This window comes from Chlamydotis macqueenii, chromosome Z, assembly GCF_036417535.1.
Source record: "Chlamydotis macqueenii isolate bChlMac1 chromosome Z, bChlMac1.mat, whole genome shotgun sequence".
In the NCBI taxonomy this organism is placed as follows: domain Eukaryota; kingdom Metazoa; phylum Chordata; class Aves; order Otidiformes; family Otididae; genus Chlamydotis; species Chlamydotis macqueenii.
In genome coordinates, this window is record NC_141593.1 from 29,716,788 (window position 1) to 29,733,918 (window position 17,131).

The 17,131-nt window shown below is 36.6% G+C and overlaps 1 protein-coding gene across 5 annotated transcripts in view; it reads left to right on the top strand.

Moving 5' to 3' along the window:
* KDM4C (lysine demethylase 4C) overlaps positions 1–17,131 on the top strand; it is a 270,730-nt gene that overhangs the window by 173,849 nt on the left and 79,750 nt on the right. For all 5 annotated transcript variants that reach the window (XM_086771274.1, XM_086771271.1, XM_086771272.1 and 2 more), the window contains 2 exons: positions 454–670; positions 1,641–1,717. In XM_086771274.1, coding sequence (XP_086627400.1) covers positions 454–670; positions 1,641–1,717 — 294 coding nt within the window. The remainder of the gene's footprint in view (positions 1–453; positions 671–1,640; positions 1,718–17,131) is intronic.

The following is a 17,131-nucleotide window of genomic DNA, read 5'->3' on the forward strand; positions in this document are numbered from 1 at the left end:
TTACCTCTCGTCCTATCGCAACAGGCCCTACAAAACAGCCTTTCCCCATCTTTCTTGTAGGCCCCCTTGAGGTACTGGAAGACCGCTATCAGGTCTCCCCGGAGCCTCCTCTTCTCCAGACTGAACAGCCCCAACTCTCTCAACCTGTCCTCATAAGAGAGGTGCTCCAGCCCTTTTATCATCTTCGTGACCCTCCTCTGGACCTTCTCCAACTGGTCCATGTCCTTCTTGTGTTGGGGGCTCCAGAACTGGACACAGTACTCCAGGTGGGGTCTCACCAGGGCAGAGTAGAAGGGGAGAATCACCTCCCTCAACCTGCTGGCCACGCTTCTCTTGATGCAGCCCAGGATGCGGTTGGTAGGGAGGGGAGAAGTAATTTCATCATTGTCAAAAGGAAGAGTAGGTATGACTCTCCTTTCTTTTACTTAAATATAAATTTTGTTTATTTTCTAGCCAGACAATCATGATGAAGAAAGTCCTACTTCTAGGGAAGCAAAATCAGCAGAAACCTTGATGGCTGAAAATGAAAAGACTAAACCTCTTATTCCAGAGATGTGTTTTATTTATAGTGAAGAAAACACTGAGAACTACCCATCAAATGCCTTTATAGAAGAAGATGGAACAAGTCTTCTAATTTCCTGTGCAAAGTGTTGTGTACAGGTTCATGCAAGTAAATAAACTAATTGTTTATTTGGGAGAAGTGGAATTTCAAATTTTCTTATACTGATAAATGATAGATACCTAAGCTTCTAGTATGTCTTTAAAAGTCCTTGAAGATTTCTGTGTTTAATGCTTTAATCACTGGCTACATTTTTTAAAAAAAAACTATGTTGCATTTTCTATTACTTGTTGATGATTACTATTAAAATAGTGAAGAATTAACATTTCTGTAAACTTTTAATAATCACAAACTTCTGATTCTTGTTTCAATTCTGAGCTATTAAATTCCTCTTTTACTTCTCATATTTTAATCCACTGTGTAATGTTAGTATGTCCTTATTAAGTAGTCAGGGTGAAATCCTGCTGCATTTGAGGACTTGTGAATATTGCTATTAATTTCAGTTATGCAGTAGTTTCCTTCATCTTGCATTCTTTTTTACATCAAGAGTGACTAAGGAATGCAAGGATTTTCTGCAGTATGTACTACAGACAGTAGGACTTGACTAGTTAACTCTAAGAAGTCCATGTGAAATTCTTACATGGAAGAGCAGAATAATTGCGTAGGATAAATATCAGGAAATTAATTCAAGTTGTACATTTTTTTTACTGCAGGGAGAACTAGTGATTTCCTACTGAACTGACAGAAAATAGAAATTCCGTGGGATTTGTTTTTTTGGGGGGGTTTGTGTGTTTGTGGGTTTTTTGGGGTTTTTTTTGTTGGTTTTTTTTTTTTTTTTGGTCTTGGTTGGCTTGATTTTTGGTTTGGTGGTTTTTTTTGTTTGTTTGTTTGTTTTTACGAAGAGTGTCTGTGTGTCTAATTTGTATATTTCATAGACTATGGAATTAGCAGTATGTCTAGACTGGAAAGGTCTCCTTCGTCATAGGAGATGTGTTTTACTAGTGTTTATACACAGTTGAATTGTATGACATCATAGACAGAAAGGCAGAATATATTAATCAATCCAGCTCTCTTATTGTAGGTTGCTATGGTGTTCCTTCTCCTGAAATCCATAATGAATGGTTGTGTTCTCGATGCAGAAAAGAAGCCTGGACAGCCGTAAGTTTCACATGTGACTTAGTTATCCAACACCTTCTAGATTAAGGTGGGGGGGGAGAAGCAGCACATCCATGATTGCGTATGGAATGCAGCCTGTGTATTTTTTGTGAACACACACTGTCTGGAGAAAAGTTATTTGTAAAATATTATTAGATTTCAATGTAAAATGTAATAGCATTTTGATAGACAAACCTGGAGTGGATTTATACACTCAAGAAAAGAACTGGCGAAGAGAATATAGTAGTGAATAAAACATTGTTCAAGGAAACAACTGAAAATTTAAATGCATGTAAGAGAGAGAAGAAATGGTATATACATGTAGGCAGCTGGAGAACAGATAAAAGGAAAGAGAATAATAACTTACAGTCAAGAATGACTGTTGTTCTTTTACAGTATTTAAAGTTTACTGTGCTTTATAAACAGAAAAAAGGTTTCACTTGTGAAGCTTCTAAATGCCTGTTATTTATTTATTCCAGGAAGGGATAAATAGACAACCAATTAATAGTTCATGGAATCCCTAAACATAAACTCATTAAAAAAAAAAAGTTTAAAATTTTACATTTCACCAATCTATCAATTGCCCTAGGAAGTCATCTAATATTTGTTTTCCTTAAAACAGCTTGACGAAGTGTGATAATCAGTTTGATGGCAACATAGCTTTTCTTTATTCAGTTGTTGAATTAAAAGCTGGTATTTCAAATGCCTTAAAGTAAATTCTTAAATGATGTCATAAAAATTTCAGATACATTGAAAAAGAGAGTTCAAACTACTGGAAACTACAATATCACTTTGTCTAATGTCACTTCTGGCAATTATGAAAGTCACCTGTGAGAAATTTGCAATCCTAGCATTAGCTAACTGAAAATAACAATAAATGTAAACACTTTGATCTTCCTTTTGTGCACTGTCAACATTTTAATGTTCTTTTGTGAATGCTAAGAGTTAAAAAAACCAGAAGAGTAACTGGTGTTTTTAATCTACATATTAACTAAGCTGGGGAAAACAAAAGGAAAAAGTGACTTAGAACTGTTCTTTAGAAAAATGTAGTCCATCTATAGTGTTTAGTCCTGTGTTCTCTCGGTGAGTAGCTTTTAAAATACTGAATCAATTTCTATCTCTGTAATGTGTTCTCATTTTAGTAGGAAAGGCATTCATGCTAGTTAAAATGCAATTTTTGTCTTCCATTGGTAAACAGAAAACCTTGTTACAGCTTATTATCAGACAACCGTGAGTTTCAGAATCTTTGCTCTACTTTTGCCAGTACTACTGTAGAGTCGGAGGGAGGTCGAGGGGAAAAGGGTATGTCTGTTCTAGCAAGTGATATGTTGCCATTAACTCAGCATCTAATTATTAGTTAAACAAACAGGGTTAGAAAGCCCCACTGCTCTATCAAAAAGTTTTGTTAATTTATTTTCAGGGAAGATACAGCTATGACATGCAAGTGTGGGAATTCTAAGGAGAGCATTCTTATTCGTGAAATACCATGTATGACAGCAGTAGGACTGAATCAGATGTTTTTGTTAAATGTAAAACATTGCCTTGGAATATGATGTTAACTGCAATGTAACAGTAACACATTTGACGAGAAATTTGGAGATAGTCTTTGTCTTTTGACTAGAGGTGTTTTTTAAAATCAAGTCAATGAAAAATAGTAAAATAAAATTCAGATTTATAATTTGTTAATGCTGTATTGTAGAAAGGCTTCTAAAATGTTCTGGGGTTTTAAGGTTATTTTACAAATGTTCTTGAAGTGAAGGGGACATTTAGGTAGTGCAGCGGTAGGTGGAAGATAAGAACAAAAATACTGAGGTAATGGCTGACTTGACTCATTTACATTCACTATGAGGCAATGAAGGAGGAATTGGGTAATGTGATAGAAAAAGGAAAATGTTGGGTAGAAGATTAAAGCTTGACTTGACTGGGATTTTTCTTTGACAAACTTTTAGGCGAAAAATTGGCACCCAATGGCAGCTTAATTTGAGAAGAATTATACACATTTTACTGAATAACTTTAGTTTTGTCTTTCTGAAAGTAAGGAAGACCCGAACTTTGGGGAAAGTACTTTATGATCAAATTATTTAGGAGATGAGATGAAGCAGTGGAAGAGAGATCAAAGCCATACAGAAAATAGGAGAATGGAAATTTTATGTGAAGAGGTTTTAGTATTGGATTTTTGCAAAAGCATACTCTAGGAACTAGAGAGAAGATTCAGTGGATTTCTGGAATTTTATGTATTAGGTAACAAGAAGTTGATAGGGAGCACCATTTTCACCATGCGAAGGCTAGACAATATGTGTTGCCTGCTTGGACAATTTATTTAATGCCAGCTTTGGCTATTACATGTTTAACTGAATTGCTGTGATTTTGTATATGTTTTGATTACTTTGTAGCTAAGTTGTTAGTGCTGGCAACTTTAGCTTTCTGTAGCTCTGATTTAGTGACCTGAGTGAAGCGAACTTCTGCCCCAAGAAAGCTCTTCATTCAGTTATGTTAGTGGAATAAAATTCACATTCTTAACGCGATAAGTTGTCATTCAGTGGGGAAGTGTTAATTAAATGTTGAAGATTGAATAGACCTCACTAGTATTAAATGTACTTAAAACTTGTCCTCCATGGTCTGCCATCTTGTATTCTTTCTTATTACATGTAATTAACATGTCAATGTGAACTATTCATTGTCAGCTGAAACATTTAGGAGTGATAGATAGTAGGCATCTGCTACCTGAGTTAAATAGGAAAAAATTCAACTATTTCAAGAATGTGAATTACACTCTGTTATATGTGGATGTTACCCAATTAACTTTTTTTTTTGAACAGCAGGGTCTCTCAAAACTTTTGAGATGCTGAAGCAATCTCAGAACTAATAGTGATTATCTCCAAGAGCTGCAGAGCTTAGGTGAGGTGTGAGCAGCCTGGAAAATTTGATGTTGCTTTTTAAAAAAGTCAGAAATGGGTGACCCAAGGAATTATGTGGTGGTCAACTTATTTCGAATTTGAAAGAAAAATGCTAAACAAATGCTGAATCTACCAATTCCTAAACACCTGGATAACAATGGAGTAGAACGAGATATATATTTAAGAACAAACCGACTGACTTTTTGCTGTGACGGCTATTGGGAATAAGGAATAAGCAAAAGACTTCATGCATCCTAACTTTCAGACATTCTTTATAATGTTGTAAATTCTGATATTTAAGCAAACAGAAGATATATGATGTAAACAAATAGTAGCCAAACATACAGGAATAGGCATTTGCTTTCAATCCTCAGTATCTCTGGCCACCAGCTAGCATTCTGTTGTAGTTCAGCCCCGATCAGGACCAGACTACGCAGTCTCTCTCTCACTCCCCCCACCCTCCAAGAGAACAGGGAGAGAAAATATAAGGAAAAACAGCTCAAGGTTTGAGATAAGGACAAGGAGAAATCCTTAAAGTTACCATCACGGGCAAAACAGACTCGACTTGGGGAAAACTATTCATTTATTACTACAAACAGCGGGATAATGAGACAGAGAACAAGATAACCTCCCTCCACCCCTCCCTCTTCCCAAGCTTAACATTATCTCTACTACCTTCCCCTCCCGAGTGGCACAGGCGGGAAGAGGGAATGGGGCTTGCGGTCAGTTCATCACATGTTGTTTCACGCCACTGCTTCATGGTTGGGGGAAGAACTCCTCGCATTCCTCCTCTGCTCCAGCGTGGGGTCCCTCCCACGGGCCACAGTCCTTCGTGGAACTGCTCTGGCATGGGTCATCTCTTCCACGGGGTGCAGTCCCTCCAGAACAGCTGTCCCAGCGGGCCCTCCACGGGCCACAGCTGCCTTCAGGCATCCACCTCCCCTGGTACGGGGTCCTTCACGGGCTCCAAGTGGATCTCTGCTCCTCCGTGGACCTCCATGGGCTGCAGGGGGACAACCTGCTCCACCATGGTCGTCACCACAGGCTGCAGGGGAATCTTGGCCAGGAGCTGCATTACTCCTCCCCCTCACTTCTTCACTGACCTTGGTGTCTGCAGCCGTTCCTCACAACAGGCTGGTAGATGTCTCTCAGGATCTTTTTTACATCTTATTCACTTCTCATCTCCTCTCGACTTCTTGCAGCCAGGCTGGGCCGAGTCGAGCCCAGTCGGCTGCCTGGTGAGAGGCCAGAGGGTGAGGCCTGCAAGGCCCATGAGGCCTGTGCCTCCCCCTCTGCACCTCTGCCCCCACTCAGCTTCTTCACGTCTTCTCTTCTCTTTCTTTCTTTTTCTGTTTTCCCCTTCTTAAATACGTTATCACAGAGGCGTTATCACCGGACATTCTGCTACCAATCGGCTTGGCCTTGGCCAGCAGCAGGTCCGCCCTAGGCCCGGCCGAGTCCACTGAACAAAGGGGAGCGACTTCTAGCAGTTTCCTACAGAAGCTACCACCTTAGGCCCCTCCCTCACTAAACAAAACCACGACATCAAACTTTTAAGATCACTAAGAAAGTGATAAAATTCTGTGCATCATTTAGTGATTACTTTTCATCTCCTTATGGAACATTCCTCAAAATCTAGACTAGTCCACTTCAAGTTGTTTAAGATGATTATACACAGGAGATGTATTTCATGTGAACCTTCCAAGGTGTTAAACTTACAGAATGTATCAAAGGCTTTTTCAGAACTGTCAAGTGTGTTTCAGGTAGTATTAAAAATACTTCAGTTATTTAAATATTTCAGTCAAGTGAAAGGATTAGTAAGAAGCAATTCTGGTGCATTTTGTTTAAGTACCAAGGACGTTGACCATGGTGTAGGCTGAGGTTTACTAATTTGGTTTAGGATTACTGTTTTGGATTGGATCCAATTGCTGTTTTGGATTAGATCCTACTATTTTGTAGGACGTCAATAATACTATGTTGAGGAAATTATGTATAATATATCGTATGTAATTCAACAGAGATAGGTACAATGCTTAGAGAGGAGCTATCAGTTATGCACATAGAAGCCCCTACTTAAGCAGTAGCTTCAGCTGCCAGCTACAGTTATAACCACTCTGTAAGTCATCAGTTCTATAGAACGTGAAACATCACAACAGAATATTTAAGCCTTGTACTGGAAGTAAAGCCTGAAAAACACATAAAACAATCTTTCTACTCTCTTCAGCTTTGAGATCCCAGCTGAAGAGCTGTGTCTAACAGTGAACACGTCGTTCAGAGAAACATGAACATGAACAGGCTGGAAGAAAACAAGCGGTGCAATTGAAATAACAAAAAAAACCAAACCAAACCAAAACCAAAAAAAAAAAACCAAACCAAAAACCAAAGTTATTTTAGTCATTCTTGGTAGACCTTAATCATTCTGTAAGGGATGATTGAAAAGAATTAACCTTCTTAGTACAGCCAGGGGAGGACAGAAAGGAAATAAGTAACATTCTCTCATGTAAAATTATCTGTGTATGGCAAAGAGGAACACAATAAATTGCTATTCTCTCGTTTTAGGGACAAGATGACTTGTTGCAGCTTTAAACTGCATCAGGAGAAGTTTATAGTAATACCAGGAAAATTTATGAAATTTATTTTTAGGAATAGTGAACTACTGGAATAGAACCTATGGAGACTTTGTAGAATCTACTTCTTTGCCATTTTAAAAAACATGTTAGACAAACATTTGTCAGGAATAGCTGAAGAAGACTTCATTGTGCTTACAGGCACAAGGCTGAAAGAGACACTGAAGTTTCTTGTTTCCTGTGGTTCTCTTCTGCTTGTTTGGTTAGTATTATTAATTGCAAAGCAATGTGATTGTAGTTCTTTCTCTCTGGAGAAAAAATTATCAGTTTGATATACAACTTAAATTTACTAGTGCATTTTTTCTTTTATGGAACCTCATTGCTGACATCATGATTAAGAATTGCTGATACTTATTTGGGTCCTATTTGTCATTTTAGGATCATGTTTCTGTCTCTTCAGAGTTTGGACAATAACCTTAGATTATCCTAACAGCTTTCACTTCAAGATAGTACAATACTTTTGTCTAATCTTACTTAAGATAAATGTTGTTCTCTTTTAACCAATCTTCCAATCTTATAACACCTATTAAAAAAAGACAATTGAATATACTTCTGTCCAGAGTACTACTTTCCCTTTTAAAAATCTGTGATTTATGTTAGTCCTGCCAACCTGCAGCTGAAAGTTTTATGTTACCTTTGAATTATACGCATGTTTATTTTATGAATGAGTTTTTAATTTGTATAAATTTTGCTATATCTGTTCTTATACATATGATATTTTAATTGTATTTTAAATTGCCGTATAGTACTGTAAGTCTCTCTGGAGAGGGAGATGTAATTAAAGAAAATTACTTATTTGCACAACCTTTATTTTACTGTAGGGAATATAGAGCGAGTTTATTTTACATTCCAACTAACACAATTCAGACTTCACATTTCTACATGAGACAAATGAAAAAAAAAATAATATTCATTTAATTTCTTGTTCAGGATCAGCATTCCTAAAAACTGCAGCTGTGGCAGAAGATGTGAAACTGAGATTTGACTCGCTATAGGAATTATATATTCACATGCCTTCAAAAATTAAATTAGTGCATCAGAAATGTGCACAAAATGAGAAGATTTAATTATCCAAAAATAACTATTCCCTGAAACTCCATCTGCCTGAATGTCTGAAATTGTTTTTGTTCCTCGTCACATTGATTCCTGGATGGAAGAGATTTATTTGAGGCAGACCTGTCTGAGGAATTTCCTTCTGGGTAAGGCTTTAAATCCTGAAGGGAAGGTAGATTGGAAAAAAAGAGGAGAAGGAAAAGTTTTTTACAGTGGAGAATAAAATGGAAGTTACAAAACATTGATACAAACTTTGATTCAAAGTTCAGAATTCATTTATTAGGAGGGAAAGTTCCTTCTCATTCCTCTGCTTACACGATTAAGTATTGCTTTTGGTTCTGAAATGATACTTTCATAAACTCCCAGCAGTTGTGTTAAGTTCTAGAAAATTTGGCCTCTATTAATGATTTTGAAAAGCATTGAAATATGAGAGCACTATACAAATCAGAGCTATATTAGTAGCTAAATGAAACTCTGCTGTGTGTGAATCCCAACTATGAGCATCGTTAAAATATGTAAGTAGAAAAATGCCTATGTGGACTCAAATTTACAGAGCCTGACTTTATTTGATGGAGAACCCATTTTATAGTATCAGAGTGTCATGGGTTTAACTCCAGCCAACAACTAAGTGCCACACCAGCTTCTTGCACCTACATGTTAGCAAAATCTAGGAAGCTGAAAAAGTACTTGATCTCTTATGAACAGCTAATAACATCACTGTATTATCAACATTTTTCACATACCAAATCCCGTACTAAGTCCAAAACACAGCAGCTACTGGGGAGAAAATTAAGTCCATCCCGGCTGAAACCAGGACACCAAGGAAACTGCTTTTGAGTTTCAGAAGCATACTGTTTTCTTGCGGTTGCAGCATCTCTAAGTAGCTGAAATAGTATGCTTTACTATATTTTATGTCAAATATTCACCTGCTAGGATGCACTTGGATCCATGGTAACATAACATATGTTTGATAACGATTATTGACAAAAGAGTGACACCGAATTTGTCTATGGTAATGGACAAAAAATAGCCATAAATCTTCCCCCAAAAGAATTAAAAATTCAAATATTAAATCAGTCGTCTGCATACAGTTAACTGTATCCATACAAAGTGCCTTGATTGAGAACAAGTGCCTTATTAATCTTAAATGCTTCAGCTAAAGAAATCTAGTGAAATCAAGAAGAATGACTACCGTTACAGAGAATGCAACGTACTGTACAATGTGCAAGGATGTGGTCACCTAGTAGCTGTAGTACATAAATGTAAGTACTTTTGTTATTTAGAGGACAAAAGGATTTGTGACAGGAAAGAGTTAGAAAGAAGAGCAAGTAAGGAAAAAGGTAAATGCACTTCAGTGCCTTATTTCATAGTAAGCTAGCTGTTAATGAGGCTACTGAAGAAGCTGCATGACTTTTCACGTTATTTTAACCCTCCGTAGCACTACAGAAATAGTAGTTCAGCACCTAATCTGGTCACTTGGCACTGATTTTGAGGACAGATCCTATTTTGAATAGAAAGTGTTAAACAGCTTAGCAGAATTTTTTTTTTCTGTAATTGAGCTTTTTTTGGGTGCTTTATTCAGACTTCTGGTTTGTTTGTATTTTGTGGTAGCCCATTACATCAGTTGAAGGATTTTTTTTTTTTTCCCCAAGTCATCAGAGAAGTGGCACGTAAGAGCTTTCCACATTCCAGCTCAGGAACTGCCGTGTTCTACCCTACTGAAAATAATGATTTTGAACAAGCTTTTTATAGTTGTTCCCTTCTCACTGATACAGTGTCAGCATTTCCATTATAAACTGTTTTCAGAGCCTAATATCTGCCAATATTAACTCACTACATGTGAGCTGGTATGCAGTGTCTTAATTTTCAGACTGATTTTGCTACCAAGCTGTAAAAGCATTTGGATATTGTTAATAGAAATAAACTATTTGGCCTAAAAATCTGACTGTAGCGGGAAACGTCAAAGCATTAAGTTTTCTATGTTTTTCACTCTTCAGAACAGTAAGGTCTGATTTGATTTTTTTATTATTTATTTTTTTAGGGTTTTTTTTAGTTTTTAAGCTTATTTCTTTTAAAACTATGGATTTACTGAAACCTTCTCTGCAAAAAGGTGACTTACTGGGAGAATTACTTATAAATGCTGATGGTAGCCATGTGTGACTTGAAGGTGAGGAGTTTGATGTTTCTGTCTGGTTTTGGTATTAGTCTAGTAGAGGATATGTATTGCTTGTAAAAACTAGTCTTTGAAACAGGATATTTCAACGCGTGTGTAAATAGTGAGTTCCACTAATGCTGTCACAGAAACTAAATTGAAGACTGTTAAACCTGGAAAACATCTTTTTAACCTAAGTGCCATAATGCTCAGACCTGAAATCCATTTTGACCTTGGATTCTCTTCATTGCAGTTCACCAAGTCAACCTTTGCCACTGATACCTGTGTGAAAAGGCTTGATAGCTTTGGGCACCTTGAAGTGTGTGGGTATTCTCATCTTGCCAAGGAAGTGGTTGTCCATTCCCTAGAGCGTAAAGTGCGATTTCGATCAGATGCAACTTTGAATCTGTCTCTGCTTGGAACTGGAATTTGACCAGCGAACCTCCGCCTAGTCCAATCTAAATTTGTCCTCAAAGACCATATCTGATCTCCAGTAGTACTGCTGCAAAATCATTGAGTGGTAAAAAAAGCTGGAAATAGCCAGTAGCAGGATATCGTGGCCTGCACAGCTGGTGCTAGGCTGCTTTCTTGAGGATACAGATTTTAATCTAAAGATGTTCAGGTTTAAATCTAATATTTACTGTCACTTCCAAATTATTCCTATTATTGTCTTACAATAATAAGAATAATCCTACGTATTTTTTTGTCAGTACGCATACCATCGTTCCATTTTTGTTTTTGCTAAGTGTTTAGCCTCGGTGTTAGCCTCTAGCAGTGATTTTCATAGTGTCATTATATTTTGCAGGAAGAATGATCAGTTTTGTATTTTGCACCTAATTTCAATACTTATTTATTTGTTAAAAGAGCTAATCTCATTCCTTTTGACTTCTCTTCAAAGGGACAGTTGTCTCTAATCTTTCTTCTTTGGATGCTTGGGAACAGTTGATCTTTCTATTGTAAGCATTTTTTTAAACTGAGTGACCAATAACCACTGTTGCAGACAGTATTTCGTATTTGGAGATGTAACAGTCTCCATTTCATACTTTATACATGTTTTTTACTTCAGTTACACACATTCTAGTGAGAAAGGACACACAAGCCCCCCTGCCAAGTGTGAGAGTTCTTTTTACTCCAGTTATTTTTACTCCAGTTACCTGTAATGAGTAATGAGTGTTTTCATTCTTATTTCAGCCTCAGCCCAGCCAGTTCCCATTCTTCCTCTGGCTGCAGAATTCTCTCCCTACTCCTATTTCCCGTCTCACCTCTCTTCCTTGTCCTTTTCCAAGTCTTCTTATCCGAGCCAACTCTCTCCTGTTTTTTGCGTTCTTGCAGATCACAGTTCTCAATTATGCTATGTCATGGACAGCACAGCAAAAGACTGCTTGCTCTGTATACTGTTACCTCAGACTGATGTGGCTTGGGAGCTGCAATTGCAAAGAAATTTTTGGTCATTCCTGAATTAAGGGCAGGGCAGACTGAATGGTGCAAGATTAGGCTACTAAAATGTGGAAATTCAGTAGCTGGTGAATTATAAACTTTAAATTCCCAAAAGTGGATGTCTTGAACAGATCTGAATGCATCTGAAAGAGCAGAATGTTCACCCACAGCAGAATTGTGGCCACCTTCAATTTTCAAGAACCTGCTTTAAGCTTGCAGCCAAAGATGTGTATACGTATTAAATAAATATTAACTTGTGGTGGATTTCTTTTTCATAGAATTACTCAGCGTCCTCAATCAGTGTGAACTTTAAGCATTTATAGAATACTAAAAAATTGATAATGGTCTGTTCTTTTGGACAGAGTAAGATTTTTTCTTTAAGATTTTATAAAAAAAAAAAGTTGAAATGCTTTTCTTAAAGTTTCTATTATTAAAAATTATTAAAAATTGTGGCATTGTTGAAGCACAGGATGGTGGAAATTTGACAGCATTTATGTACAAATGAAGCATGTGAGTTATAATAGTAGCATCTAGCAACTCTGTTAAGAAATGGAGCTCTCTGACAGGAAAGTGAATCCTTTTACTAGACAACCCTCAATTTGTCTGTAATTTGTTATTTTTAGGAATATTTTGTCTCTAAAAAATGGAAATTTGTCTATGAAAAGCTAATTTTAAGGTGATAGCTTGAAGTGGATACAGGAATGATCTCTGAATTAAAATTAAATAATCTCAAAAGCCATTTTCTGAGTGAAAATTATTCTTCTGATGTCGAAAGATTAAAATTATTCATTAGTGGACTGTTGCTAAACACGTGTTAAGAGAAACACCAGCCTTTTTCTCTTTACACAAGGATAAATATAGAAACAAATATAAATAAGCTGGGGAAATGAGATAGCTGAAAAGGCAGCAATGCCATATCTGAATGCACATCTGTGTTAATACTATTAGAGAGTGTGACCTTGGGCATTACAAGGCAATTGAGAGAGAAGGTGTAAGACTCAGGGTATCTGTTTTCAGTTGAAAGGTTCCTCTCTAAAAATCCCACCAGATTGGGGTAAAGAAAACAAAAGACATTTATTAGCCTTAGCCATACAGTTTGTATCTATCTGACTTAGCTGTGGCGCAGAGTTCAAGATTAGATGCCTGTTTTAATTAGCTACTTTTAAATGAGACTAGGAAATCAGCATTTTTGTGACACAGCTTTGTAGCAGTTGACTCTTAAAACTGAAAACAAGACTTCTGACCTCTTATTAGAAATAGTTGGGAAAAAAAACCCTATCTTAACCTCTTTTCTTAGATTTTTTTGAGTGCTTTTAGACACTAATCAGAGTCAAAAAACACAGAGAAAATAGTTACTTAAAAAAATGGAATTATGTTGATAACTGGATAAATAGTGTTCTACTTAATGTTGAAGATATTATCAACCCTGATGATGCTTCAAACCACTAGCCAAAATGTAGACTTACTTGAAATTATTTGTTCTGGTATAATTGCTAAATAAAGCTGTGATAATAAAGTTATCACAAGAGCTTTATAATAATAATGAAATTTGGTGAATGCATTCTGTTTGTTTTTCAGAATCACAAATCTTGCAAACACATGAAAATGAAATTAAATGTATGTTATATATAATATATATTGCGATGTATACATAGCAGTGCCAAGTAAGGGGATTTTCCTAATATCTAGGTATCTTCTCTGAAACACTTTAAAGTGTGTCTTGTAAAGCTTTAAAATGGTGAGTTAGTAAGATCAGCCATAATGAATTAAGCCAAAGTCTATTCTAGCCTGTTATCCTCTCTCTAGCATAGCCAGAAATGAATACCTAGGGAGGAAGTTAAGTCTCGGGCAAGCATTCCCTAATGCTTTCTCAGTCTCCTACAATATGCAAATAAGAAACTGCCTCAGCCAAAGACACTATCTTTGTATTTACTAAGTAAAAACTAACCTTTGTTGTATTTCCCTTTCATTGAACTTATGCAGCTTCTTTTTTAACCAGTGTAAAATTTAGGAATCCACATCTAGCAAACAGTGACAGACTCTGTGAAGAGCATTTTTTTGTTTGTTTGTTTGTTTGCTTTGAATCTGCTGCTTTCTGTTTTCCTTTGATAGCAACCACCTAGTTATTGTATTGGAGTACTTAGTCAAGCCCTTTTCCAAATCCCACATTATTTTACTGGCTATTCTCAAACACCATACTGCCTTCTCTGTCCTGGCCTGACCAACCACAGTCTGCTTAGTTATCTCTTGTGCAGAAGCTGTTGCAGCTGATGTTACCTGAGTACAAGAGGGTTTTTTTTGTGGTGGGTTTTTTTTGTGGGTTTTTTTTTTTGTTTTTTTTTTTTGTAAATGAGACCTGCGAAATAAGGTTAATCAGAAATGAACAAGATCTTGATAAATTATTCAGATAGTCTGGAAAACAGGATGTAATTAAATAGGGAAAAATGCCAGATACTGAAACTAGAATACAAACAAAAGAATAAGGAGCAATGATATCAGCCACTGTTGTATAAGAGGTCCTGAAGGTTATAGTGCATGAGCTTAACAAGCCACTGTGGTCCAAAGGTGAACACTGTGTGAACACATCTCCGTAGATGTGGGATGCAAGCTGTATCAACTAAACATGCCTTGCCTGACATCACTGAGGATTTTCTCTTATTGCGCTTCGGAGGGGAAAACATGGCCAGATGAAGACAGTAGGTGGAAAAGTTGCAGTTGTTTAACCAACTAAGGGGCTGTAGATGGAAAAGGGCAAAAAGGAAAGGAACAAACTGTTTTTCATGTTTATGATGCATAAAGTAAAAAGAAAAAGGCTTAAGCTACAGCAGGGAATCTTCAGGTTAGCTGTTATGAAAAACTTCCTAATTGCAGGGATGTCAAAGAGCTGGAAGAGATTGTTAGGTTGATTATGGAAACTACATTTTATGAGAAAGTTCTAGAAAATGTGTCAGACACAATTCATTAGGAATAACATATGTTTTATTTTACTCCGTCTTTACCCACCAACATGTTATATACTTCATTTAACTGGATAAATAGAATTTGTTGGAGATGCCATTGCAATTTGCAGGGTCATAGAGGAAAGGAGAAACAGCAGTTTAACAAGGAAGGGGATCACATGGGGCATGTTCATAGTTGTCCATAAGAATAACCACTATGTGACTTACTCTGTACCCCTCTGCTATGGCTTGGCTGAACTCTGTTGCCTTGCATGTCAGACAGCTTTCTGTCTCATACAGAATGCGATTGCTGATGAAGTAAGTATGCAAATACGGAACTGTGAAAACTGCCTTTTATAAGCATTACTGTCAATATGACTTTGAATTTTGGCAGAGTGTAAAAAATACTCAAAGACAACCAAATGTGTTCATTTTTAAATATAAATGAGTGTGAACAGGCTTAGGTTTTGTGTAGTATTTATCCATGCAACAATAATTAATATGCAGCTATGCCTGAGCAGTAACATATCATTCTAAAAAAGGTGATCCATCTTTTGGATGTACTTACCAAAGGAAGCATGGTTAATTCACATTGACTTCAGCCTTTGCTGTGATTTCTAGCAGTGATTGAAACAGAGAAATGAAAAATAAACCAAATGAGGAAGGCTGATTGCAAAATTCAATTTCATTGTAAGCAAGGAATTTGTTTAGTCAGAGACAGTGGATATGACCTGTATGAATATGAAAAAAATACATTGTCTCCACTAAAAAGCTGAAAAATTAAGTGAACGTTAGCGTGCTAAAGTTTGCAAATTATATGGAGACGTCTCACTTTATACAAGTACTGCAAGATGGAGTTTTCTTTTGTAATTCTAGAATGTTATGGAGATTTTTTAAGCAGATGAGCAATTTAAAATGGTCTAAGATTTAATTTAGATAAGTGTAAAATAATATGCTTAAGAAATGATTATGTAATGCAAATACAAATGACAAAATTACTTATTTAAAGGATTTGCAAAGTAATAGTGAATCAGAGATTGGATGTGTTCTAAGGTGATGCTCTATAATGAAGTCGATTCCTATCTTGATTTTTACGCACAGACTGACAGCAGACACATATGGATGCATGAACACTCTCTCTCTTTCTCTGTGGGAACATCGGTAATAATTGTTAATATGTGTCTGATTTCACTGTCATCCATGGCAGGTATGCCTGTGTTAGGAATATTACTCTTTTTAAATGTCAGGTCCCCTGTGTTTTCATTGCTTGCAGTATGTTGAAACTGGAGGTAAAGCAATAGCCGTGTTGCATGGATGCAAGTCAATATATCGCAATGCAGGCATGATTTACAAAATGGATTTAACAGACTTTAAGCTTGTGGTCTTTCCTACCCAGGTTTGCTTTGAACAGTGGTGAAATTTTCTAGTTCATAGAGACCCAAGTTGTTATAGCCTGTATCCAGCAGACAGTGAACAATTATTACCCACCACCACTGCCTACTCACTAAAGATCTGTATAGCTTGTTTTCGAGAAGGGATTAAACTTGGTTCATGTAGGTGCTGCATGGGGGAAATCTTTTTCTAGCTGATAATGAGGATATTTACAGCCACCTTCTGTTTTCTCTGGGCTGCCTCCCCCTTCCCTCACTTTTTTTCCCCCCTCCTCTTTTTTAAAATCTATTTTTCTTTTTTTTTAACCTAGCATGAACATTCTGTAGTTAATAGGTAAGGATTGTGTCTTCTCTGTCTTGCAGTGTCTAATTCACAATTCTTTATTTGTATAGTCGTTAAGAGACAGTAAATGTTCAGAAGAAATTTTTCAGCAACATCTTCTGGTATAAAATATTTTCCCATGCTATTTTAGCTTAATTTATTTGTAGAACTTCTTTAGGGCCTTAGACCCTCTCTCTAGTTGTATTAAGACAAGCACATGATCAGATTAAGATTTTCCTCAAAAGTAAAAAATACCTATTAGAAGCAGGAAAAGTTCATCATTATTTAAGTAATTTATTTCAAAGTAAGCTGGCATAAGAGCAACAAAGCTCATAAAGTAGGAGCAAACCCACTGTTATTTTGCAAAACACAAAAGCAGTCAGGTAAAGGACTTTTGTGGCAAATATGAAGAAGGTGCTTCGATTTAAAAAAAAAAAAAAAGATTGTGAGGGATCCACAGGTAGGGTATCCACTGAACTTTTTACATTTGAAAGTAAAGAGTGAAGCTTTTCTTCCGCAAAGATTTCTATGGAGTCAGATTCATGCTGTCTTCCCCAGTCTGCAGATGTTGTTCTACCTCTGCATTGTAAGCTTCACGC